Genomic DNA, 25611 nt, shown 5'->3' on the forward strand with positions numbered 1-25611 from the left:
AGCTCGTCTACAAAAGACTCCCTGTTCTTCAGCTCGTCTATAAAGACTCCCTGGCCTTCAGCTCGTCTATAGAGACTTCCTGGCCTTCAGCTCGTCTATAAAGACTCCCTGGCCTTCACCTCGTCTATAGAGACTCCCAGGCCTGCAGCTCGTCTATAAAGACTCCCAGGCCTGCAGCTCGTCTATAAAGACTCCCAGGCCTGCAGCTCGTCTATAAAGACTCCCAGGCCTTCAGCTCGTCTACAAAAGACTCCCTGTTCTTCAGCTCGTCTATAAAGACTCCCTGGCCTTCAGCTCGTCTATAGAGACTTCCTGGCCTTCAGCTCGTCTATAAAGACTCCCTGGCCTTCAGCTCGTCTATAACGACTCCCCTGGCTTCAGCTCACCTATAACAACTCCCTGGCCTTCAACTCGTCTATAGAGTCTCCTTGGCCTTCACCTCGTCTATAGAGACTTCTTGGCCTTCACCTCGTCTATAAAGACTCCCAGGCCTGCAGCTCGTCTATAAAGACTCCCTGGCCTTCAGCTCGTCTACAAAAGACTCCCTGTTTTTCAGCTCGTCTATAAAGACTCCCTGGCCTTCAGCTCGTCTATAGAGACTTCCTGGCCTTCAGCTCGTCTATAAAGACTCCCTGGCCTTCAGCTCGTCTATAACGACTCCCCTGGCTTCAGCTCACCTATAACAACTCCCTGGCCTTCAACTCGTCTATAGAGTCTCCTTGGCCTTCACCTCGTCTATAGAGACTCCCTGGCCGTTTCTCACAGGTCTCCAATCTCGCTGTTCCTCTAGATCTCCTTCCGGACTTTATTGACTCCCTTTCTCTCACCTTGTCTCTCAACAACATTTTATATTTTCTCTAAGACCTTCCACCCAAGAAATTTGTTCACACCTTCGTAAAACGAGACATTAGTGTAGATGTGTGAATTTACCGGCATTTTTAATCTCTCGTGAGTGCAATATCTCCCTCAAACACACATTGTGTCATATCTAAGTCATAGATAAGATAACAGAACTATTATCACATCTTCACATGAGTCGGCGCTGGGCGACAACAAACCCTGGCCGGCTTAGTCATAAACAAAATGAATTTCAAAGCGATAACATTGGCAATAGTTCTACTTATTGCTGCGGAGCAATGTCGGGCGAAAAATATTCTTTGCCTACTGGGAGTTGGTACCCAGACGACCAATAAATGGTAAGGAGCGAATAAGTTTTAATGAAAAAAAAAATTAAAGAAATATTTTTTCAGGAACTATGCCCTGCTCAATGAACTGGAACAACGAGATCATCACCTGACAGTGGTCACCTCAAATCCAGCCAATGAATTCGAAGACTCTTTTCTCAATGCCGAATTTATACACCTGGAAAAAACCCAAACATTTCTCCGGCAACGCTACGAAGCTCTGACCCATGCGGAGTTGTTGCACCAGTCCACCTGGAAGTTTGTCGTTCATTGGTATGACAGACAGATGGCCACATGTCGGGCTAATCTCGAATCAATTGGTTTTTCAGAGGCTCTGCACTTGGCTGTCAAAGAGAAACGCCAATACGATCTGATTATTTACGATGTCACATATGGAGCAGGTTGTTTGTTGCATTTGGCCTATTTGTTTGGCCAGACGCCAATAGTTGGCCTTGCCAGCGGGCATTTGAATGTTCAAAATTTGTTGCCGCTGTCGGTAGCAGCAGGTGAGCTATTGAATCCGTCACTGCACCCGTATGTTTTGAGCGATTTCGGCCGGGATATGAGCTATTGGCGACGTTGGCATAATAATGCGCTGTATGCTTTCGATTATTTGTGAGTATATTGTGGGGTAAAATTTAAAGGGTGAAAAAAGGGGGAGGGGGCTAATGTTAAAAGGTGTTTGAGGGGGAAGGGTCTAATTGTTAGAGGAGTGTTATGTATTCTCTTCATAAAATATCTTCTATTTTGAAAACCTCTCTGAAAGAGACATTTAGAAGGTTTTCTCTCTTTGGAAAACCTTTAAAAATGTTACCTATGGGAAGCCTGTGAAATGTATTCCCTCTAGCAAAGACTTGAAGACCTTCTACAGGGTTTCCACGGAAAAGAGACTCCTCAGGGATCTTTATGGAGAAAACTGCTTTGTATGGATAAATTTCCAGTTGAAGATATTTTATGTAGAGAGAACCTTTAAAAAGTAGAACCCCCATTAAATATCTTATTTGGAATGGAGATTCTTCAAATGTCCCATTGGATTGCAGAGGAGACCCTTTTCACCACACTCTCAATCAGAGTCCAGTACTTTTTTAGGGGTCACCTCTCTAGAGAAGAACTTTAAAGTTCACCTCTTTATTGAAACCCTTAAAAATTTTTTCTCGCCAAGAAAGATCTTCTCTTCTCAATAAAATTTTAAGAATAAAATATTATGACTCTCTACCGGGCCCTGTTAATGGGGTCCTTAAGGTAAAATTTAATTTTTTTTAAACGACTTATGTTGAGAGAAGATCGCTAAGAGGTCTTTCAAAGGAGAGAGGGAGAGAGATGACTTTTAAAGGGGTTCTATGGTCCCTGAAGGACAATTACTGAGGTTTTCTATGCAAAAAAAGACCTTTGAAAATCTCCTACAGAGAGAGGGAGCCTTTCCTAGGTTTACTGTAAAAAATAGGTCCTTGAAAGGTCCTCTGTGGAATAAGCCTTTCGAGGGATCCTCTAGAGAAAAGACTTTTTAAAGGATCTACTCTGCATTGAACACTTTTTCAGTGTTTTATATGAATACATGAGGAGATACTTTTAAGGTCTTATGTGGAGAAAACATGCTTTAAATGTCACTACTCTTTGGAGATTAGGACCTTGAAAGGTCTCCTGTGGAAAAAGGCACTCTTTCAGGTTCTTCTGTGTAGAAAACATGCTTTGAATGTCACTTATGCTGAATAGAACCCTTAAATGTTTTCTATAGAGAGAATCCCATTTTAAGTCTTCTGTGTAGAATAAGCCCTTAAAGGATCCACTCTGAATTGAACACTTTTCCAGAGTCTTATATGGATAGACGACCCTATGATGGTCTTCTATGGAGAGAAGGCCCTATAAAGGGTCCTCAATAGAGAGACGACCAATAGAGGATCCTCTATGGAAAAAACTTTTTTTAAGATCTTCTGTGGACAGAAGGCCTTTTAAGGGAACCTGATGGAGAGAAGGCCCCATAAAGGATCTTTAATAAAGAGACGACCAATAGATCCTCTATGGAAAAAAACACTCCTTAAGGATCCTTTGTGGATAGAATATCTTTGAAGGTCTTCAAGAGAGAAAGAGAGATGAGACCTCAAAGGCCTTCTATGGAGAGAAGACCCAATAAAGGTCTTCTATGAAGAGAAGATACTTTAAAGTACGGAGAGTTAAGAGTTATGTTATGTTATGTGGGAAAAGGGTCTATATGTTTAGAGAAGACCCCTTAAAGGCCTTCTGTTGAGGGAAAAATCTTTACATATTTTTTTTATATAGCTTTTGTGGAGAGAAGAACCTTAAACAGTTTTTTAGGGAGAGAATACCATCCAAGAACTTCCTCAATCTTTTAACCAATTTCTTCCCTTTCAGATATCGAAAGTTACTGGTAAACCCCGTGATTGAAGGCATCTGGTCCACGAATATGCAATCGAAGAGCATCGTCACGCCCAAGAAGTTTGATAAATTATTACCACGTTTCAAAGCCATTCTGGCCAATTACCATCCCTCGCTGCACACGCTACAAAGCTTACCCAATTACATTGTTCCCGTGCCAGGTTTACATATCCAAGGACCACAGAAGCTTAACGAAGATGTCTTGAAGTTTGTGGAGAGCTTCAAAAAGGAAGTTATTCTGATTGATATGGAGAAGAACCTATTGGATTCGGATCATAGCCAGGCCCTCTTGGATGTCATTAAACAATTTCCCAATAATGGTTTTGTGTGGATTAATGCCAAGGGCAAGGTGTCGGGAAAGAATGGCGGTAAAAACTTGCTGCAGTTGAACAATGTGGAGGCTGGACAAATATTAGGTGGGTGGTGGCAAAAGGAATTTTAATATCTGAATTAAAAAAAAATAATAATGTTCTCATCCTTTTCAAGGTCATGACAAGGTTAAGTGTGCAATAGTGTTACCCGAACTTTTGAACGTCCAGGAGGCATTATACCATGGTGTAACACCATTGACCATTACAACTTCTCCGGAACAAAGATATGTAAGTATTGGATATAACTGTAAAATTGGAAGAGATAAGAAGTGGAAATCGAATTAAAAAAAAAACGATTAGCTATTCTCACCCTTCGATTTCAGTGGTGAAATGGATTTCCAAAAATTTCCATCCAGTTTTTGAAATTCTATTTTCAAATTTTCAAGAACCCGGAAATACTAAATATTTCATACCATTCTCTTACAGCTTGCCCAAAGGCTATTGGAACGCAAACTTGGACTCAACCTGGAGCTCTATAAATTCGACAAAACCCAACTTCACGATACCCTAAAATCCTGTCTCAATGACAAAACGCTACACAAAAATGCCCAACAATTCTCTGCATCGTTGAAGAAACAACCAAATCCTTCACTTGAGACAGCCATATGGTGGGTGGAACATATCTCAGAAAACCCTCAGGCCCAGGATCATTTATTAGATGCGAAATCCAGCCTTAGTTTCCTGGCCCTGCGTGGTCTCGATATTCTCTTGGTTGTGGAAATTTTCCTGGTCCTCTGTGCCGTCAACTCGGTTTTCATTTTGCGGCAAACATTTTTAAATTTCAAAAATGCCGCCCAGAAGGCAAAAGCCAAGGCAAAGAAAAGTGTCAATGAGAGAGCTGTGGATGTTGTCAGGAAAGAGAAGAAATTGAGTGCTGACAAGAAGGAGAAAAAGGCGAAAGCAAAAACTTCTTAAAGACTGAGGAATATTTTTTATTAAAAAAAAATATTTTAAAAAAATAATAAAAAAATAAAAAGTTTCAAAATTGTGGAATAGTGAAATAACTGACCGAGAATCATCACCGAGAAGGAACGACTAAAGCTAGAATCTTGAAATTTTGCACAAGGATCAGTCTTGGTGCCTAGGTATGTCATAAGGCTAGGTTTTTGGAAAGTTCGTGCTAAAAGGATGTGAGAAGTCTTTTAGGGTCTTCTGTGGAGATAAGAGTCTATCAATGTCGTCTGTGGAGAGAAAATCTTTTTCTGCATAAAAAAAGAACCCTTAAAGGTATTGAGAATAGAACCCTTAATGGTCTTGTATGGAGGGAAAACACTGCAATGGTATTTTGTGAAAAAGAAACCTTTGTGGTCTCCTATAAAAAGAAAGCACTTCCCATATGGTGGAAAGACTCTTCAGAGGATCCTCTCTGTAGAGAAAACTCTTTAAGGGCCATCTGTGTATAGAGGATTCTTTATTGGTATTTTGTGAGGGGAATACTCTTTATGGCTCTCCTATGGAGATAATACACTTTGAAGGTCTTTAGAGAGAGAGAGAGAGTATGGAATCTTGAAATTTAGCACAAGAGTCAGTCTTGGTGCCAAGGCATGTGATTTGGCTGGGTTTTTGGAAACTCGTACTGAAACGATGTGAGAATTACTAAGATTTCCTAAAAATTGAATAATCGTCCAATACGATTAAATTTGGAGTGAGAGTGGATGATGGAGTACTGGACAGATGTACCAAAGGATTTTTTGGAAATTCGAACTTTAAGGTTATGAAAAGTTCTAAAAAGGTACCAAACTTCTAAAATGGTACCATTTGGTATTATTTTAATGGATAGACATAAAAGCTTGAAATTTGGTATGACAATCACGCTTGGAATGTACGTTTGATATACAGGGTGAGATAAAAAACTGCAACAAAGTCAAACGCCATAATTGTTACATTTGTTTTTAAATTCTATTCAATGAATGCAAAAAAACCGAAATAACATAAAATTTTAGAATAAATTTAGATTTGTTCGAATTGGTCACCTTTGGCATGAATCATGGCCTTCAAACGGCCAATGAAACCGTCACACGCTGCCCGAATGTTGCTCTGTGGTATTTTGTCCCATTTCCGGTGAAGCGCTTGCTTCAGGTGATCGAAACGTTGGTATTTTTTAGTGCCAACCTTGCTTTCCGAAATACTCCAGACATGATAGTCCAACGGATTGGTATCCGGAGATTTTTGTGGCCATTGTGCGCTGGAAATGAAGCGAGGAACCTCATTTTGTAAGCATCCGTGGGTGACGCGTGCTGAGTGCAATGGTCCTGTTGGAATGTCCAAGGTCTGCGGCCAAAATGTTTGCGTGCTCAAGGCTTTAATACACCCTCCATCATATTTTCCCGATAATATTCGGCATTTATTCTGATGCCACGGTCGATTAACACGAGCGGAGAGCGACCAACGGCTGTTATGGCGGCCCACACCATCACCATGGCCGGCGCTTGAGTTCTGGTGGCCAACCGAAGGTTCACATTTTCAGCTGACCTCTTTGGCAAGTAAACAAAAGATCATTTTGTTTGTTTACAAACTGCTGGACATCGAATGGTTTCTCATCGGAGACGGCGAAACCCAAATTCGGCTGGTTCACCACTTTCGGCCAAGCAAAGCAACTCTTTAGCTCTTTTGAGTCAGTTTTCTTTCTGTTGTGGTGTAAGTTCTTGCACTTTTTGGAATTTCAATGGCTTTACCCCGAGCTTATTTTTCAATATTTGCCGAATGGAATATTGCGATATGTTCAGCTCATGAGCCATTTTTCGGCCACTGCGAAGCGGGTTTCGATCAAGTCGCTTCTTTACTTTTCGAACTATTTCTGTGGATGTTGTTGTTTTCTTCCGTCCACTTCCTTGAAATCGGGCTACGCTACCAAAAGATTTATTCACATTTAAAAGCTGATGCTGGAGTGCTCTAACGATAGCCACTTCTGGTTTTCCAGCCAAATATAAAGAAATCACACTATCACGCTTGAATTCCATCCGGAATAACTTTTTTTCTGGAAAATTCTCACCAAAATGCTTTCGTACGCTTGTAAACAATATAATAAGCTATCACTGGAATAATTTTAACAGCTGTCGGACGAGTGGCTTAGAAGTGACAGCACTGTGTTGGTTGCACTTTTTTCATCTCACCCTGTATTTTTAAAGGATTAAAAAAATGTGGTAAACGGGGAAACTTTTGCCCTCTCTTTTGGTTACTTTTCCATATAGGCTTAATAAACGCCGATACAAATGCCTCTTATTTTTAGCTTTACTTTCATAGTCCGCCGGATTTTTTTACACCATCCACCATAGTATGGAGTGTATGTTATGTTTATCATTCGGTTTGTAGCACCTCAAAATATATATTTTAGACCCCACAAGGTATATATATATTCTTGATCCGCATAAAATTTTATATCGATTTAGCGATGTTCGTCCGTCTTTACGTCTGTGGAAATCATTTAGCTTCAAAACGAAATTAAGTAGATTGATAAAATTTTACTCAAATGTATATTATGTCTGCAGGACTTTTGGTATTTAAAATGGGCCATGTAGGTCCACGTTTTGGTTTAGCCCCCATATAACAGCACCTCCCTATAAACGGGTTTTATTTTATTTGCCGGATTTGTTTCAAAATTTCGTATTTGGAGTTCCTAATGGGAAAAACAGTCTGTGCCAGAAAATTGTCTATGCAGGTCAAGGTCTTCGTTAGGCCCTATATAACTATAGCACGCTATATTCGGTATTTTGATGCTATTAGCGACATGGTTTACCGGAATTGTTTCAAATTTCATATTTAGAGTTCGTAATGGGAATTACAGGTTGCCTATTAAGGTTCAGGTATTCGTACAGCCCCCATATAACTGTACCTCTCTATATTGGGTATTTTGATGATTTTAGGGACATTGTTCACCGGATCTTTTTCAAATATCGTATTTTAAGTTCATAATGGGAACTACAGCGTATGCAGGTCCAGGTCTCCCTATATTCGTATAACCTCCATATAACTGTGCCTCCCTATAATCGGTATTTTAATGATTTTAGGGACATTATTAATCGGATCTATTTCAAATTTCGTAATTGAAGTTCGTAATGGGTACTACAGCCTGTGACAGCAAATTGTCTATGCAAGTCCTCGTCTTCATATAGACCAAAAATAATGCTAACTCCCCATATATGTCTATAATTTTAAGAGAATTTTTAACGGATTCTATTTTTATACCCTACACCGCATAGTTGTAAGGGTATTATGTCTTTGTGCATTTGTTTGTAACATGGAGAAGGAAGCGAGATAGACTCATAGTCACTTTTAAGGATCTCCATAGAATCACTTTCTGAGTTGATTTATGCATGTCAGTCCGTCCGTCCGTCTGTCCATGTATTCTTGTGAATAAAATGCAGGTCGCATTTATTATCCGATTGAAATTAAATTTTCCAAACAACATTTTTTTGGCCCAAGGACGAACCGTATTGAAATTGGAGATAATCGGTCAAAATTTAGATGTTGCTCCCATATATATCTTCGTCCGATTTGCCTTTTATTGTGCACTAAACGTGTAATATCAGTCCGAATAGTATGGAATTTTGCACATACAACCAAATTAGGCCTGAAAATAAGTATGCCAAATTTGATTGAAATCGGTTCAGACATATAGCTATAGCTCCCATATATATTGTTCATCCGATTTGTTATTTTTGTCCTCCACAGCTGTAATATGCCCTCTGTAACAACAATATTTGGGGAAATATATAAAATGCAGCTCAGAAATACCTTTGCCAAATTTTATCGAGATCGGTTCAGATTTGGATACAGCTCCCATATATATCTTTATCCGATTTCAAATTAATTGTGCACCAAGTGGGCAATACTAGTCCGAATTTAAAAGATACAAATGCTTCGGCATATTTAGTCTTTTGAACTTTAAACTATAATTATAATCACAGCGTGTATGATTGAATTCTCCCATAAAAACTTTTAATTGTTATGCGGAGCTCTACTAAATTAGCAAAGTGGTGTTGGGTATCATAAAGTCGGCCCCGCCCGACATTATGACTTTCTTTACTGTTTTTTATTTATTTATTTATTTTTTGAAAAATTTTCAAATACTTTCCAAATGTTGGGGGGTATTCCAAATTCGGCCCAGTCAAACTTACTGCTTCTTTACTTGTTTCAATTAATCTCCTCGCCCAAAAATAGCTCTTTTACACATTTTATACTCACCTATTTCCATCGCCTATAAATTTTTGTAGTAATTTCATGTTTTTTTTTTTAATTTTCAAATATTTTCAAATTTTATTTACATTTCGTTTTGTTTTTATAATAATTATTATTCTTAAATTTAATTAAATTAAAATAATGTACAAGAATTTTGTTATACATACATATGGAAGTGGAGTAGATGAGGAAGGAAGAGAGGGCAAAAAAAAACACAAACCAATTTAAAAAAATAGTATTGCCCACTACCATGAATTTGCAAAAAACGGATTGAAATTATTGTTTGTACTACAAAAATAAAACAAATTGGTATACAGTGCACGAAACAGGTATTCGACACAAGAATTTCCTTTTAGGGTAACGTGGCCAAAAAAAAAAAAAACTAAATACCACAAAAATAATAAAAAAAAAAAATAACAGCAATGGTGGGAATACTTTTTTCGGAAATTGGTTTGGTCGTTGGTTGGTGGTTTAGTTTTCTAGTTTTTTTCTTTTGTTGTTATATGTAGACTACTTATTGTATAATCGTAGCAGTGTTGAAGAAATACTTACAAATATTATTAATAATTATTTTTTTTATTAATTATTATTTTTTATAATTTATATATAAATTATTTAATTAAGAGGTTTTCGTTTATTGTTCTACACTAATGAAGTTGTCGTTTTCTATTTTTTTTTATTTTATTAAAAACTACAAAATGTCAATCTATCAATGTGTGAGTAAATATCTAAATATTTATATATGTATTTAAATAAAATAATTATTTTTTTATTTAAATTAATATTATTTTTTTATTTTAAATTATTATTGAATAAAATAAAATATGTTATGTTAAATTACAATTTTGGGCATGAACAGCGAATACATAATGTAATGTTAATATGGCAAGATTAATACATGAAAAATATTTTTATAAAAAAAAAACAATCAGGGCCAATTTTTGTATATTTTAATAAAAAAAATTAATTTTTAAATTTTTTTCAAATAAAAAAAATTAAATCCCCAAAAGACACTTGAAATTGGTGTTCTTTTTAATTTTTTTTTTAATTTCCGCATACATACACAGACCCTTAATTTTTTAAATAATAGGAAAATTTTGAAAAAAACCATAAGGGCACTTAAAATACCCACATATTCGAAAAATTCATTTATTGTTAAAAGTTCAAATTTGGACTTGTGAGGCCTTTGATAATAGTCTTGAGCTTAAATGGCTTAAATAAATTTGTATAAAACACAGGGTGAGACTTCTGTAGACAGAGAAATTTAAGAAAGTTTTCTATGCTGACTGAAGGCCTTAGGAGGAACTTTTCAAGTATTTTTCTAGACAGATGACCTTTGGATGGTTTGAAGGACCTTTTCAAAGTCTTCCATCTTCAGAAGACCTTCGAAGCACCATCCAAGGTCTTCTTTGGACCGAAGGCCATTCGGAACTCCCTTCTGCTTACCCCTACAGAGGTACTTATTAACAAGCAACGAAAGGTGCCAAATTATATAGGTTTCCATGTTTGTGGTATAAAAAGTAAAAAATTAAAGGGTAATGGTTTTTATTAACCAAAAGAAGGCTAAAAGAATTCGCAAAAATTCTATGACGTTGACATTTTGTCATTTTGCCTATAGTGTAAAGCATCAGAGGTTTGGGGATGGTGTGATTGGCTAATGGTATTACCAAAATTTCAGCCTTTTTTAATGTACTTTTATAGATGCCTAACGTTGGGCGCCATTTTTTTTAATTATAATTGCATTCAATTTTACTTTAATATTATTTCTAGCAACAGGGTACAGTTTTATTTATGCAGCATTCGGCCTAATTTAAATTGCATTTAAATCTTATTTTTGACAATGGCGCCCAACTTGTGGACCAACATTTTTTTATATCCTCAGATATGGCTAGAGAGGGAATATGCAATGCAACCAAATTCAGACTGCTATCATTTCTAAGTCACCATCTCACCCAGCACGCGCCACCGCCAAGAATGCCAATCCGTTGGACTATTGTGTCTGAAATATTTTGGAAAGCAAGGTTGGCACTTAAAAAATACCAAAGTGTCGATAACCTCAAACAAGCGCTGCGCCGAGAATGGGCCAAAATACCGCAGAGCAACATTCGGACAGCGTATGACGGTTTCATTAACCGTTTGAAGGCCATAAATCGTGCCAAAGGTGACCAAATCTAAACCTATTCTAAAATTTGATGTTATTTCCAACATTTTTTGCTTTCATTCAGTAAAATGATTTAAAAAATTGGCCTTTGACTTTGATGCAGTTTTTTTTATCTCACCCTGTATGTTACCTCACCCTGTATAATAAATTATTTTTTAAATAATTTTATAATAATAATTAATAAATTATTTATTAGTTTTTAATCCTTTTCCTCTAGAATTTTCCTATTATTTAAAAAATTTTGTTTCTTTTTTGTTTTTGTTATGATTATTTAATTAATATTATACATGAACATTTGTTTGTTTTTTTTTTTTCAAATAACACAGTTAGAATATCGCTTAGAAATCGTGTTTAAAGATAGATATTTAAAGCATCGCGCTGTGAGGTGATATGTGGTGTGAATTTTGTTAAAATGAGTTTTGAAATGGTGCTAAATTGAAGAATTCGATTGTTTTTTTTAAATTGGCACTTAACTTCATCTTTGGTTAATATTTCAGGGTAAGAGGGCATGGGTGTAGAACTATGTATTTTTTATGTGGGGCAAAATTGAATAAATTGTATAAAAATTAGATAAAACTGATTTCTATTTTGAAGAACTAATCAATACTTGATGGGAAAAACTTCAAAATTATTTCGATGGAGTGGGAAAGTTAAGAAAACAAATTTTATCACTTTATTTTTATTGCAAAACCAGCTAGGAGAACTTTAAAATGGAGAATATCACACAGATTTTGTCTAGCGCCATCTATATGTCAAATGGGTAAGTAGTAAAAGATAATGGTTGTAAGCAACATTAATTTTTATTAATTTGTCACCAGTCAAGCCTAAAAGTATGCTCATTTACATAGATCACCCGCAGAATGTTATGTTCACCTTATATCAAAATCAAGATGGTGCTCTCCTTATTAACAATTTTCTGAATGAATTTTCATAACATACACCTATGGTTATTTCACAGTAAATATTTGGTGTATATTTTTTAGATACAAAACCAGTAATCTAGTTTCGATTACAGTAAAATTATTCCCGTCATTATATATTTATCCGGGAATCACACATTTGACGAATGCCAACATAAAGATAGCGCCCTTTTTCTATTTTTTAGAGTACAAGAAATTTTCTAACACTAACATTTTACACATATTTCAATTAACACTCCTCATGTCAGACCCAGACAGCATTAATAACACAAAACTGCTCGATTAAATTTTCTCTGCTCCATCTGGTCGTCGATGAAGCAGTCAGTCCCTCCCTCAGACCAGCTTATCTCGGAGCACCGTTTAAGTTTCGTTGCAAATTTTATTCGAACAGTTTTCTTATAGTTTGCTAAAAAGGCAGTACTGTATAAACTTCCAGCTCGGTTAGATATCTCCTAAAAGTATGCAAACCATTTAATATTTCCTAGACAACAAACTCATTTAGCTAATATCGAAAACTAGATGGCGCTTTTTTCTTTTAGACTAATTCCATGAATTTTTCTACAAATGTTCCAAACTCGTTTTACTCACGAGTCCAAAATCCAATCTCATATCAGAGTTGCCATAAAGTGATCCTCATTTAATTGTTTAGATAAAAAAAATCTGTAGTTCTTTGCTGGAAGTTGTTAGATCAGCCAACTGTTAATTTTTGTAGATGACTGGTGCACCTAATTTGGTCCGTCGTTTAAACTCGAATACATGATCTTTATTTTTTTATTAGGCTGAAAGTCGGAGGCCTTTTTGGTTCTCAAAAAGTATGTAAATCAATTTTCAATTTCTTAGAGAACCACTCAGTTGGGCAATATCAAAATCAAGATGGCGCTAAGATCATCAACTGTCTTGTTTTAGTATTAATACCCTATTTTCTGGATTAAGTCCCATTGGATGTCTATTTTTGAGCTTTAGTTCAATTTTGAGCAATTATTATTGAATTAAAGCTGATTCGCCTGAAAGTATGCTCATCAATTTATATTTTTAAGATAATTACTGAATATTAACATTAAGATGGCGCTAGTTATAATATGAATGTTTCGGAATTCAAAGAACCTTGACAAAAAATGTCAACATGTTTTTCAAATTATGTGCTAGTGGTGGCGATCATGATAGCTCCAAGATAAAAGCTCAAAAGTATCCAGATTTTGTCAGTAATTTATTCCATGTGTAAATTTGAGATATATTGAGATGATTGAAAAAAGGGGACTGATTCTAAATAGATTCCAGATATTGATATCAAGATGGCGTTCCTACTTCTGGAGAGTACCGAATTCTATTTGAATTTGACAATTTTTCAAAAATCTACGAAGACACTTCTAACTACTATTTTTCCTTATGCAAAGTTTGAAGAATAATTTCGTATGAAACGCCATCTACATGTGAAATGTAGATGGCGCTCCATATTCTCTAGAATACTGAGATCTATTTAGATTTTGCCAACGTTTTCTACAGGGTTTTCATAAACCCCCGAAGTTGAGAGACATTTGGAACCATAGTGTTCCTCATGCTAAATTTCAAGATCGTCACTTCAGCGACTTTCCCTGATGACAAAAGTCATTGATCATACATAACGCCATCTAGTGGTGAAAATCGAAGTGCCCGCTACTCTCTCTCTCTCTTATTTGTGTAAATTTGAGATATAGGGAGGTGTGTTTAAAATTCAAATTCAATCAGTAAACTTTGTATTTGTAGCAAAAGTTTTTCAAAATATTTTTTTTTTGGACAGGCCAATATTCAAAACTGTCCACTTTACTTTATCAACTCAGAAGAAAATGGTACAACTCAATCTTCTCCATTTTTCAATAGAAAAAAATAGATTTATCATAACTTTCATATAACTACTCGCTGAACCAATATCGGCATCAAGATGGCGCTCTTCACTCTGCCCTGTACCGAAATCTATTTCGAATTTTTAAAAATTTCAAGACGGTTTTAAAATGGGTTTCATGAAGGTATGCATGTCAGTCCGTCCATAAAATTCATGATTCATATATATTCAAAAATTGAAATTTGAATTTGGAATTAAAATTAAATCCAAAATATTTCTTTGATAGACCCTAAAAAGTGGGTGCGGTATCCTTACAGCCAACTTTCCCTTCATCCTTTTGAATTTTAAAATGTTTATACAATTTTTTTCAATTTGCCCGTAGTATTGGAAAATAATCTTAGGTTAGTAAAAATGTTAGCTAACTATAGAATAGACAGTATAAATGATGCACATATCCTTGAGAGCCAAGTCATCTAAACTTACTTTCAATTTCAGATTTAGTACATTAAGCTCTCAAGGATATCGAATATTTTTTTCCTGAAAATTTTAATTTTTTTTTCTTGTCGTGTTAAGCAGATGAAGTTTTTGTGTTTTTCCAAAAAAAAAATTAGTAATTCTTAAATGAGCGAATAAAAAATAAAATAAATACAAAAAATACCCCTCTCTCTGCGACTCCCTCTACACTTCACTCTGTGACTCCGGCTGAGGTTCATCATAGGGTGTAGCACCAAGACCAACATATTGATTGTGATTTCGATGGATGAAACCCTTTTGGGGTGAGGCATTATAGTACACCACCCTTCGTATGCCGAACGGATCGACATAACCAAAACTGCCGGCTTTTTTACTTTCGTTGAGTTGTTCTTCTTCGTGATACTGGTGGGGTAGAACGTAACGGAAACCATTGCGCGTCACCGTTACATCATTGTATTCGGGAGCTACCAGACGTGTGCCATAGCCATGCGGCGTAAGGGGTATCCTTTGTCGTTGATAGAGTGGCGGCAAGGGGGGCAGTAAACCTTCCAAAGCATTGACATCATAGGGCAAGGGTTGTGGAGGTTGTGCGGGTGTGCTGGGAACTTGTTGTGCTGGACTATAGTAGTATCCCGTTTTGGGGGCCGCGGTAACAAATGGCGCCGGGGTGGAGTAATGATATCCCGTCGATTTACCCAAATCATTGCCAGCTATGGGTGTGGGATTGGCAGGCGCCACGGCAATGGGTCGTATTGGACGTCTACGTCTTGTTTCTCGGGGTGGGGCCATTTCCAGTGATGGCAAGGCAACGGCTGGGCGTTCATTGAATTCTTCATGATTTTCCCTCAAGGGGTATCTTCTCTTGCCGCTGCTGCTGCTGCTATCCAAAGGTACTTCATTGGGATAATGATCGAATCCCAGATAGGGTGTCTTCTCCAATTTACCGGCCTCGGCCGGTGAGAGGTAACCCAAGATGGGTTTCTCTGTTGTCGTCACCGTTGCCAGTGTGGGAGCAGGAGTTTGCAGGGAAGGTGAGTACAGCTTGGCATTGCTGCCCTCATTTGTTATACTATTCGGTCGGCCACTGCTGTGTAGCCCGTTTTTGCCATCGACCAAAACTCCCGACTGCGCCGGCACCGATTTTGTACTCTTAATGGCATCCTGGAAATTTTTTTTAAGGGAAAAAGGGGGATATTGGAAGTTTAGGAGGTTATCGGAAAAAAGAGTTTTTTTTTTTTTTGGTAAAACTTACCTGTATATCTGTGCCTTGACCCACATAGGTTACTTTGGATTTGAGAATACGATAGCCCTGCTTGTCGGCTATATAGTCTTTGAGGCGTAAATATCCTGCAGCGTCTATCCACGCTTCGGTACCTAAGGGAATCAAAAAAAGGGATGAAAAAAGTTGAGTACTAAAATTGGACACGAAAAATGTGTACAAGGGAATGACATGGGTGAGATTTAGATAAATTATCACTGGATGGGATGAAGTAAAAATCCACAATTGTGCTGAACATATAGTTTTATGAAAATTTCAAAATAGTTGCCATATCGTATAAATTGTACCATATAAAAGTTAACAAGAATTGGTTAAGTAACTGAGGTTTTGGAAGAAGCGGTTCAATTTGTCAATTTATCGAAATTGATTGGATTTCTAGTCTGAATTCCGAACTTTCGTAGAGATATAAATTTTATAAAAAAGTGACACATTTGAAGATCAAATAGTCCCTTAGCATTTTATCTTATGAAATCCAGATTTCGAGATAAAATTTTACTCTGAAAATTCCTCTCAAAACTCCACATTTCGGGGTCAAACAGATCCTTAAAATTTTCAAATTTCAATCTGCGTTAAATATTTCTTAAAAAATCTCCAACTTTGGAAGTCATCATAAAATATTCAAAAAAATCAAGCATAACAGCCCAGGAGTCCTTTAAATAAGATCTGTGGAGGTAATGTAGTACCTTCAAAAAATATATTCTTAAACAATCTTAGTTTGAAAGTCAGATAATTCTATATAAAATATATAAATAATCCAATTATAGAGAGCTGATAATATTTCCTTTAAAATGATTTCAAAAGTCCTGGTTTTAAGGTCAGAGGATCGCTTCAAAATATGCTTAAAAACTCCACGTTCGGAGGTCAGACAGCCCAATAAACATATTAAAAAAAATTGGAAAAATGCCCCCCTCCTCCACCATTTGGAAGAAACTTGAAATTTAAAAAAAAAAAAATACGTCGGAAAATACCGCTCAAATAAAAACCGTTTTATGGGAGCTATACGAAGACGTGGTCCTGCATACGAAATTTGTGTCATAGACTGTAGTAACTGTTCCGAACTTTATATACGAAACAATTCCGGTGAATAATGTCGCTAAAATCATCAAAATACCGAGTATAGGGGGATGCCGTTATATGGGGGCTATACGATATCGTGGACCGATATAGCCCATCTTCGAACTGGACCTGTCTGCAGACAAAAGACAGATTCTGTGCAAAATACATATATATATATATATATATATATATATATATATATATATACTTTGTTGAGTCTAAAATTATTATTTTGATGGGTTACAAACGGAATGACGAACTTAATATACCCTCCATATTATATATGGTGGAGGGTATAAAAATCTTGTGGTCAGGGATTCTTTAATGAAGTCTTTTAATTCACCTTTTCAGATTTTAAAATATTTTTAAGGGGTATCAGGACCTTGAAATTTTTATTGTCAAAAAACTATCTGAAGTTTGGAGATCTGATTGTCCTTTTAATTTTATTTTCGAAAAATCCAACATTTGAAGGCAGTTAGTCCACATTCACAGTTTGGATAGTCCTTTTAAAAAATAGTATAAAATATTGTTAGAAAATCCTGCAGTGGGAAAAAAGACCATTTGTAAATCAGGGCAGAAGAATGTGGGATCAAAGGGATAGGATCCTCAAGATGCTTGAAAACTCATTTTCTGCGGGGTCACAACGTTGACCCTTTGTGTACCAGTATTGTCACTTTTCAAGACAGAACCATGGTCTTGGAGTTTTTAGGGACTACCAGAGTTATAGCCGTGGATGGAACCCAGAGATATGACCATGGATTTCTTGAAGGGCTATTAGAGCTATACCTGTAGGTGTTGAAGGACCACCATAATTAAAAGCCCAGATTTTTAAGGATCAGCCGAGCTACGGTCTTGAATTTTTAAACGACTCCAAGTGACAATGGATTTTTGGTAAGACAACCGGGCAATAGTCTTAAATTTTTTTCTTGAATATTTGGAATTTAAGAACCCCCAGGGCTATAGTAGTCGATTTTTAAAGGATTTCGAGTGATCGTGGATTTTAAAGGTTACCGAGCTTATTGTTGCGAATTTTAAAAGAAATTTTCTCTGATAGCGGATTTTTGAATTTCAGGGAAAACCAAGGCTATTTTTGAAGATTTTTAAAGGACTTCTCAGCTGTAGTAGTAAATTTTTAACGCACCACCAGGACTATAATCGTAAATTTTTAGAGGACTTCACCTGATTGTGGAATTTTGGATTTTAATGGCTATGGATTTGAAAGAACTGCCATAGCTATTTTCGCAGTTATTTTGAGGAACTGCTGTTACAATAAAACCTTAACATTTAGAATTAGAGCCACTAACTAATGCTAACGTAGGGGTTTCTATCAGAAATTCGTACAATATGGAAAGAAGTGCTGCAAAGTATTCTTGAGTTGTTGAAAACCCGGTTGGAGATGAAATTTGAAATATTGCATGGAAGTCACTCCTTGAGTGAAAGGCTGGAAAAAATTCCTTCTTTAATGGTACTAAAAGTTCAAAATAATAAGATATTGTTCTTAAGTGATGGAAGTATTATAAGGCGAAAAAGAAGGAAAAAAACAGAAGTAAAAAAATAAATATTATATCGGAGCCACTTTTGGCCATTGAGGGTACGCAAAACTGGTAAAATTTACTAACTAAACGGTTTTGTAAGAACCAGAATATGATTTTTAAACGCGGGTCATCGTGCCCTCCACCATAGTATGAATATAGTGGCTACATTCGGTATTTTTAAGATTTTAACAGAATTTTTAACGGATTTTATTTTTCTGAAAATTGTCAAATTCGTTCCAAATTGTGGAGGTTATTCAAAATTCGGCCCGGACGAACTTACAGCTTTTTTTGTGGAAAATTCGACTTCAATGTAGGAAATGGTACAGCCACAGGCTAATAATATAGATTTTTGAAATCCGTTATATAGAGGTATTTAAGCACACTTTGTTACAAAATAGTGAGAAATTATGTTTTTTTTAGAAATTTGTACATTGAGGCATGGAAAGTGCTAAAAGGTACTAACTGAGCTATCTAAAATGAAAAATATCATGTATCTTGACATTTTTCATCTTAGTGATTCTTAAGGAAAGGGCGAGAAAATTCGAATTTTTTTTTTTGGATATTTTCAAGGCTTAGTGTACGAAAATTACTATTAGGTACAAAATCGTAATGCGAACTATAATTTTGAAATTAAATATGATTGACCTACTGCAAGTTTTTTTGGGGCCTACCTATGACTGTTCCATCCTGCAGTCGTTTTTCTTTTCGAAATTGGCCATTATTCGTCTGGAAACGGAAATATCGTTCGGGTCCTTCATCTGTTTGTATGTGATACTGGTCGGAGGCGGTTGTGCTGGAAATTTCCAAACACGTCAGATATAAAATCACCTGAAAAAAAAAAAACAAACAGAAAAAAAAAAATTAATTTAATTAATTAAATTTAAAAAATATAAATAAAAAATAAGGAATTTAAATATATAAATATTTCCCAATGGACATATTTGAATTTCCCCTTAAAAAACACCAAAATACAGAATCGAACTCCATACAACTCCCACACCTTTGTTGCCATGCCACCAACATTACCAGGCAACTCAAACAAACACGAAGTATTAAAAATTGTCAAAATTTGTTTATTTTCGAATTAAATTTTTTTCCATAAAATTTACAAATCTTTCAAAAAATCTAAAATTCAAAAATGTCCGCCAAAGAAAAATCGCCGAAAAAACCCTCACTGCGTGCCGGCTCATCGCGACATCAAGTGACGATACCCAATCAAAACGAAGCCGATGCCATTGCCAAAATTCGTGCCTCTCGATATGTTCGCTCGTCGCGTTATTCCCGACATTCGAAATTCCTGGTGAAAACCGATGAGGAACAATTTCAAATACGTAAGGCCCTTAATGCCTATGTGCGTGAGGGCCTCCAATTACAAGGACGTAAAACGTTCTTTCAGAGAGTTTTTGTGTTAGCCCGAAATTTTGAACCTCCTGAAAATGATAAAACCAATGGCAGGGATTCTGTCTTTTCGGCAGCAAAGGGAGCAAGGCAGCGTGACTATCGGGTCTTCTTTCAAAAACAAATGGATCGCATTTTTACCATGCTGGAGAAGAGGAAATGTACCCAGGACATATTGTCGGGGCTGTTCGTTTGTATGGATTCCTATTCGTATTTGATGATTGAAGGTGACGAAGATATGGTGGGAGAGTTCTTTTATGAGCTGGCGGCTGTGCATGATAATTTGTGGTGTGAGTCAAAGGTCTTTATGGTGGAGGACAATATTGGGGAGGTAAGTGAATTTATCGGAGCCATAAAGGGTCTCGAATCTATAAAAGACTGGGGATTTTTTAATGTAAAGGATCTGTGGTGACCTCCAGGTCTTTTTTAAGGCCTAGCAAACCTTCTTTTGTTCTGTAAAGTCTAGGAGACCTCCAGGTTGAGTTTATCAGAGTCATTAAGGGTCTCGAATCTATTAAATATAGCGGATTTTTTTATATAAAGGACCTGTGGTGACCTCCGGGTCTTTTTTAAGGCCTAGAAAACCTTCTTTTGTTCTATAAAGTCTAGGGGACCTCCAGGTCGTCTATTCGACCTAAAAACCTCCATTTATTATATTTTATCTACAGAAGATCTGTGGAAGATATTCCATCTATAGAAGGTCTGTAGAAGATATTCTAGCTACAGAAGTCCTGTAGAAGGTATTCCAATCGATAGAAGACCTGTGGAAGGTATTCTATCGATAGGAGAATTGTGAAAGGTATTCTAGCTATAAAAGACCTGTGGAAGGTCTTCTAGCTCTTCAAGGCTTGTGGAAGGTATTCTAGATAGCTACAGAAACCCTGTGGAAGGTATTATATATAGCTACAGAAATCCTGGTGAAGGAATTCCGGGTATTCAGAAGACCTGTGGAAGATATTCCATCAATAGAAGCCTTGTGGAAGGTATTCTAGCTGGAGAAAGCCTGTGGATGATATTTCATTTATAGAAGACCGAAGGAAGGTATTCTAGCTACATATGCCCTGTGGAAGGTCTTCTAGTTGCTCAAGGTCTGTGGAAGGTATTGTAGCTGAAAAAGACTTGTGGAATGTATTTCAGCTAGAGAAGATCTGTGGATTATATTCGATCTTTAGAAGACCTGTGGAAGGTATTCCACCTTTAGAAGACCTGTAGAAGGTATTCTAGCTACAGAAGCCCTGTGGAAGATATTCTAGCTACAGATAACTTTTGGAAACCCTGTGGAAGGTATTCTAAATAGCTACAGAAATCCTGGGGAAGGAATTCTGGGTATTCAGAAGACCTGTGGAAGATACTCCATCAATAGAAGACTTGTGGAAGGTATTCTGGCTGGAGAAGGCCTGTGGATGATATTTCATTTATAGAAGATCGGAGGAAGGTATTCTAGCTACAGATGCCCTGTGGAAGGTCTTCGAGTTCCTCAAGGCCTGTGGAAGGTATTGTAGCTAAAAAAGACTTGTGGAATGTATTTCAGCTAGAGAAGATTATATTCGATCTTTAGAAGACCTGTGGAAGGTATTCCACCTTTAGAAGACATGTAGAAGGTATTCTAGCTACAGAAGCCCTGTGGAAGGTATTCTAGCTACAGAGAACTTTTGGAATGTATTCTAGCTGGAGAAGGCCTGTGGAAGGTATTCCACCTCTAGAAGACCTGTAGAAGGTATTCTAGCTACAGAAGCCCTGTGGAAGGTATTCTAGCTACAGAGAACTTTTGGAAGGTATTCTAGCTGGAGAAGGCCTGTGGATAATGTTTCATTTATAGAGTACCTGAGGAAGCTATTTTAGCTGCAGAAGCCCTGTGGAAGGTATTGTAGATACAGAAGACCTGTAGAAGGTATTCTAGCTACAGAAGACTTGAGGAATGTATTACAGTTAGAGAAGACTTGTGGAATGTATTATAGCTAGAGAAGACCTGTGGATGATATTCGATCTATAGAAGATCTGTGGAAGGTACTCCAGCTACAGGAGACCTGTGGAAGGTATTCCAGCTACAAACGACTTGCGGATATTTAGCTATTGAAGTCCTGTTGGAGGTATTTCAGCTACAGGGGACCTGTGGATAATATTCTAGCTACAGAAGACCTGTGGAAGGTATTTGATCTATAAAAGACCTGTGGAACGTATTTTATCTGTAAATGACCTGTGTAATGTCTTCTTTCTGGAAGGTATTCTAGCTACAGAAGACTTGTGGAATGCATTATAGCTAGAGAAGATCTGTGGATGATATTCGATCTATAGAAGATCTGTATTTCGATCTATAGAAGATCGATATTCCAGCTACAGAAGACCTGTAGAAGGTATTCTAGCTACAGAAGATCTGTGGAAGGTATTCTAGCTACAGAAGACTTGTGGAATGTATTATAGCTAAAGAAGACCTGCGGCTGATATTCGATTTATAGAAGACCTGTGGAAGGTATTCCAGCTACAGGAAACCTGTAGCAGATATTCTAGCCACAGAAGACCTGTAGAAGGTATTCTAGCTATAAAGACCCTGTGGAAGGTATTCTATCCACAGAAGACCTAAGGTATTCTATCTCCTCAAGGGCTGTGGATGGTATTCCATCGAAGATAGTCCATCTTAAGAGGACCTGTGGAAGGCATTCTTGCTACAGAAGCCCTGTGGATATTCCATCTATTGAAGACCTGTGGAAGGTATTGAATCTGCAGAACGAGTTCTTGATATCTTTCTTCTAATCCATTTCCACTCTCTTTTTCTTTCTCTCCCTCTCTTTCTCTCCCTTATTTCAACTAAATTTGCTTCTCTCTTCCCCTCCTCCCAATTTTAGACCTACTTCAGCATTTTCCACTGCCGCCGTTCGGCTGTAATAAATATCAATGAGAAATTTCCACCTGCCACACCCGATGATGCCGCCATGATGAGTGGTCACCACCTCAAGCTAATGGAAAAAATCCGCCAGGTGGCCGAAACATTTGCCAAGCATATCAAACAAAACGATGACATCGAAATGGAAACCTCTCTCCCAGCTGATCCCTATAACAAACTCTTGCCCGAGGTACAGCGCATAGAATTGGTATTGAAATCGAAGAGGTTCTATCGCAATGTCAAAGACTTTGCCAAGACGTATCGCCTAGTGCCCCTGCATCAGGATGAGGAGTCATTGTTTTGGCCCATCCAAGATAACTACATGCCGTTGAACATCTTCGAGAGATCGCCCTTCGATGTGAATTTGACTTTCAATGACAAGGAAGCTGGAAAAGACCAACATCGAAAACCAAAGGAGGAGGAGGACGATGTGGATGATGATGGCGATGTTGTTGTGGAACAGTAGTTGTTGTAAAGGTGGAAAATTGATTTGCTGGCCAATAAATAACAACAAACAAGATCACCTACATTGTTGCTGTTGCTGTATTTTTTTAGATTCGTTGGCTTTTATTTCTCATCGAAGTTCTTGGCTTATCTCCCCGCCTGGCTGTTTGGAATTACAAATTTATGCAACCGCAATTGGCGTTGCAAACGCCAACGATGTAATCCACTGGGCCTACCCCCAACCCTCCCATAAGCAATACTATGTATGTTCTCCCCCCTGCCCACCATTGAACGTGAGTCCTCATTCAAGTCTTTCGTTTTCATTCGTATCGCAGATCGAAGCCAACTCAATGTTGGTTGGTCGACTACTTCAAACAGTGGCTGCCAGGGTGCCTAGCAGCCTACCGGCCAACCTGCCAGCTATCTGCCTGCCTGACAAAATGTTGTAGGCATTGTCATTCTACTGGTTTTTTATGTTTTGCAATGATTTTTGCTGCTGCTGTTGTTTTTGTTTTTGTCATTTCTTTTTTCCAATTCGGCCTACGTCAGCTCCACATAGAGCAAATGATCTCACTTCAATTGCAAACTTATCATTTAAAAATACAACAACAACAACAAAACAGCGGGGAATAACAAAAAAACTGAAATACTTGATCGCTACAAAAACACAGTAACCTATGCACATGCCTTGTCAGCTGTTATGAGTATCTGTTGGAGTTGTCGTTTTGTTCTTGATTTCTTTTTCTATTTATTTTTGAGAACTGCATAAGTAGGCGTATCTAATTGGAACCTGGCCGTGTCGTATCACTCATACAAATGATGGCGCTTGTTAAGTGTCACAATTCAATTTTATGGCGAATATCCGTAAGGCAACTTGTGTGCGTTGCGAAATTCCAATGCATTTCAATTTTCGTGAGAAAATAAATAAAAGATCTAGCGGCTTTCTAGAATCAATACAAGACCTGAAGGTCTTCCAGGTTCCATAGAAGACCTGGAAGTCTTTTAGGTTCATAGAAGATCTGGAGGTCTTCTAGGCTCCATTGAAGACCTGGAGGTCTTCTAGGCTCCATAGAAGACCTGGAGGTCTTCTAGGCTCCATAGAAAACCTGGAGGTCTTCTAGGCTCCATAAATGACCTGGAGGTTTTCTAGGCTCCATTGAAGGCCTGGAGGTCTTCTAGGCTCCATAGAAGACCTGGAGGTCTTCTAGGCTCCATAGAAGATCTGGAGGTCTTCTAGGCTCCATAGAAGACCTGGATGTCTTCTAGGCTCTATAGAAACCCTGGAGGTCTTCTAGGCTCTATAGAAAACCTGGAGGTCTTCTAGGCTCTATAGAAGACCAGGAGACCTGCTACGCTCTATAGAAGACCTGGAGGTCTTCTAGGCTCTAAAGAAGACCTGAAAGTCTTCTAGAATCAATAGAAGACCTGAAGGTCTTCTAAGCTCTGTAGAAGACCTGGAGGTCTTTTTGGCTCTATAGAAGACCTGGAGGTCTTCTAGGCTCTATAGAAGACCTGGAGGTCCTCTATGCTCTATAGAAGACGTGGAGGTCTTCTAGTCTCTATAGAAGACCTGGAGGTCTTCTAGGCTCCATAGAAGATCTGGAGGTCTTCTAGGCTCCATAGAAGACCTGGATGTCTTCTAGGCTCTATAGAAACCCTGGAGGTTTTCTAGGCTCTATAGAAAACCTGGAGGTCTTCTAGGCTCTATAGAAGACCAGGAGACCTGCTACGCTCTATAGAAGACCTGGAGGTCTTCTTGGCTCTATAGAAGACCTGAAAGTCTTCTAGAATCAATAGAAGACCTGTAGGTCTTCTAGGCCGAATAGAAGACCTGGAGGTCTTCTAGGCCGAATAGAAGACCTGGAGGTCTTCTAGGCCGAATAGAAGACCTGGAGGTCTTCTGGGCCGAATAGAAGACCTGGAGGTCTTCTGGGCCGAATAGAAGATCTGGGGTTCTTCAAGGCTCAATAGAAGGCCTGGAGGTCTTCTTGGCTCTATAGAAGACCTGGAGGTCCTCTAGGGTGAATTGAAGACCTGGAGGTTTTCTAGCACAATAGGAGACCTGCAGATCTTCTAGGATCAATAGGAGATCTGCAGGTTTGCTAAGATCAATAGGATACATGCAGGTCTTCTAGGCCGAAGAGACGATCTGGAGGTCTTCAAGGCTCTATAGAAGGCCCGGAGGTCTTCTTGGCTTGGATATAGAAGATCTGGAGGTCGATTAGGCTTTATAGAAGACCTGGAGGCTTTCTAGATTGTATAGAAAACTTGGAGGAGGTCTTCTCTGTTATTGGTGTTTGCCTTTTACTTGGATTAAATAATTAAAACAAATTTCAAATTAATTTTGCAACAACTACAACCACATGGGTTTGCAAATGTTTTATGCTACCATATCTGGAGCACAATGCATGCATTTGGTGTTGTTGTTGCTTTGTTTTTTGAATAAATTACTAACATTAAAATGAGATTACAAAACCCCATAATTTTCTGAGCTGATAACCTCGCTTAACCTCTCTT

General features: G+C 37.6%; 3 protein-coding genes across 3 annotated transcripts in view; 2 read left to right on the forward strand and 1 right to left on the reverse strand.

Moving 5' to 3' along the window:
- Window positions 1–1064: 1064 nt before the first annotated feature.
- On the forward strand, window positions 1065–4889 carry LOC101888811 (UDP-glycosyltransferase UGT4). The gene is made up of 5 exons (XM_005179207.4): window positions 1065–1196; window positions 1251–1799; window positions 3555–3994; window positions 4065–4177; window positions 4376–4889. Exons 1-5 carry the CDS (start codon window positions 1084–1086, stop codon window positions 4862–4864), a joined length of 1704 nt encoding a protein of 567 aa, XP_005179264.1. The 5' UTR covers window positions 1065–1083; the 3' UTR covers window positions 4865–4889.
- Window positions 4890–9949: 5060 nt separating this feature from the next.
- The window catches only part of LOC101888989 (uncharacterized), an 86183-nt gene continuing 70521 nt past the window's right edge, over window positions 9950–25611 (reverse strand). Inside the window, exons 2-4 of the mRNA XM_005179208.3 lie at window positions 19043–19199; window positions 15754–15875; window positions 9950–15662 (exon numbers count right to left, since the gene is read on the reverse strand). Of these exons, the coding sequence (XP_005179265.1) occupies window positions 14706–15662; window positions 15754–15875; window positions 19043–19199 (1236 nt within the window). The 3' untranslated portion in view covers window positions 9950–14705. The remainder of the gene's footprint in view (window positions 15663–15753; window positions 15876–19042; window positions 19200–25611) is intronic.
- LOC109611891 (uncharacterized) lies at window positions 19407–23177 on the forward strand. The gene is made up of 2 exons (XM_020035293.2): window positions 19407–20100; window positions 22613–23177. The coding sequence occupies exons 1-2, from the start codon at window positions 19510–19512 to the stop codon at window positions 23114–23116; spliced, it is 1095 nt and encodes a 364-aa protein (XP_019890852.1). The 5' UTR covers window positions 19407–19509; the 3' UTR covers window positions 23117–23177.

This window comes from Musca domestica, unplaced genomic scaffold (genome assembly GCF_030504385.1).
Source record: "Musca domestica strain aabys unplaced genomic scaffold, Musca_domestica.polishedcontigs.V.1.1 15, whole genome shotgun sequence".
Lineage (NCBI taxonomy): Eukaryota > Metazoa > Arthropoda > Insecta > Diptera > Muscidae > Musca > Musca domestica.

Excerpts from the sequence above, each read along its gene's own strand:
- LOC101888811 (XM_005179207.4), top strand. The coding sequence starts at position 1,084 with ATGAATTTCAAAGCGATAACATTGGCAATAGTTCTACTTATTGCTGCG. Across the intron at positions 1,800-3,554 it reads CTGTATGCTTTCGATTATTT|ATATCGAAAGTTACTGGTAA; the intron begins GTGAGTATATTG and ends CTTCCCTTTCAG. Across the intron at positions 4,178-4,375 it reads CTTCTCCGGAACAAAGATAT|CTTGCCCAAAGGCTATTGGA; the intron begins GTAAGTATTGGA and ends ATTCTCTTACAG.
- LOC109611891 (XM_020035293.2), top strand. The coding sequence starts at position 19,510 with ATGTCCGCCAAAGAAAAATCGCCGAAAAAACCCTCACTGCGTGCCGGC. Across the intron at positions 20,101-22,612 it reads TGGAGGACAATATTGGGGAG|ACCTACTTCAGCATTTTCCA; the intron begins GTAAGTGAATTT and ends TCCCAATTTTAG.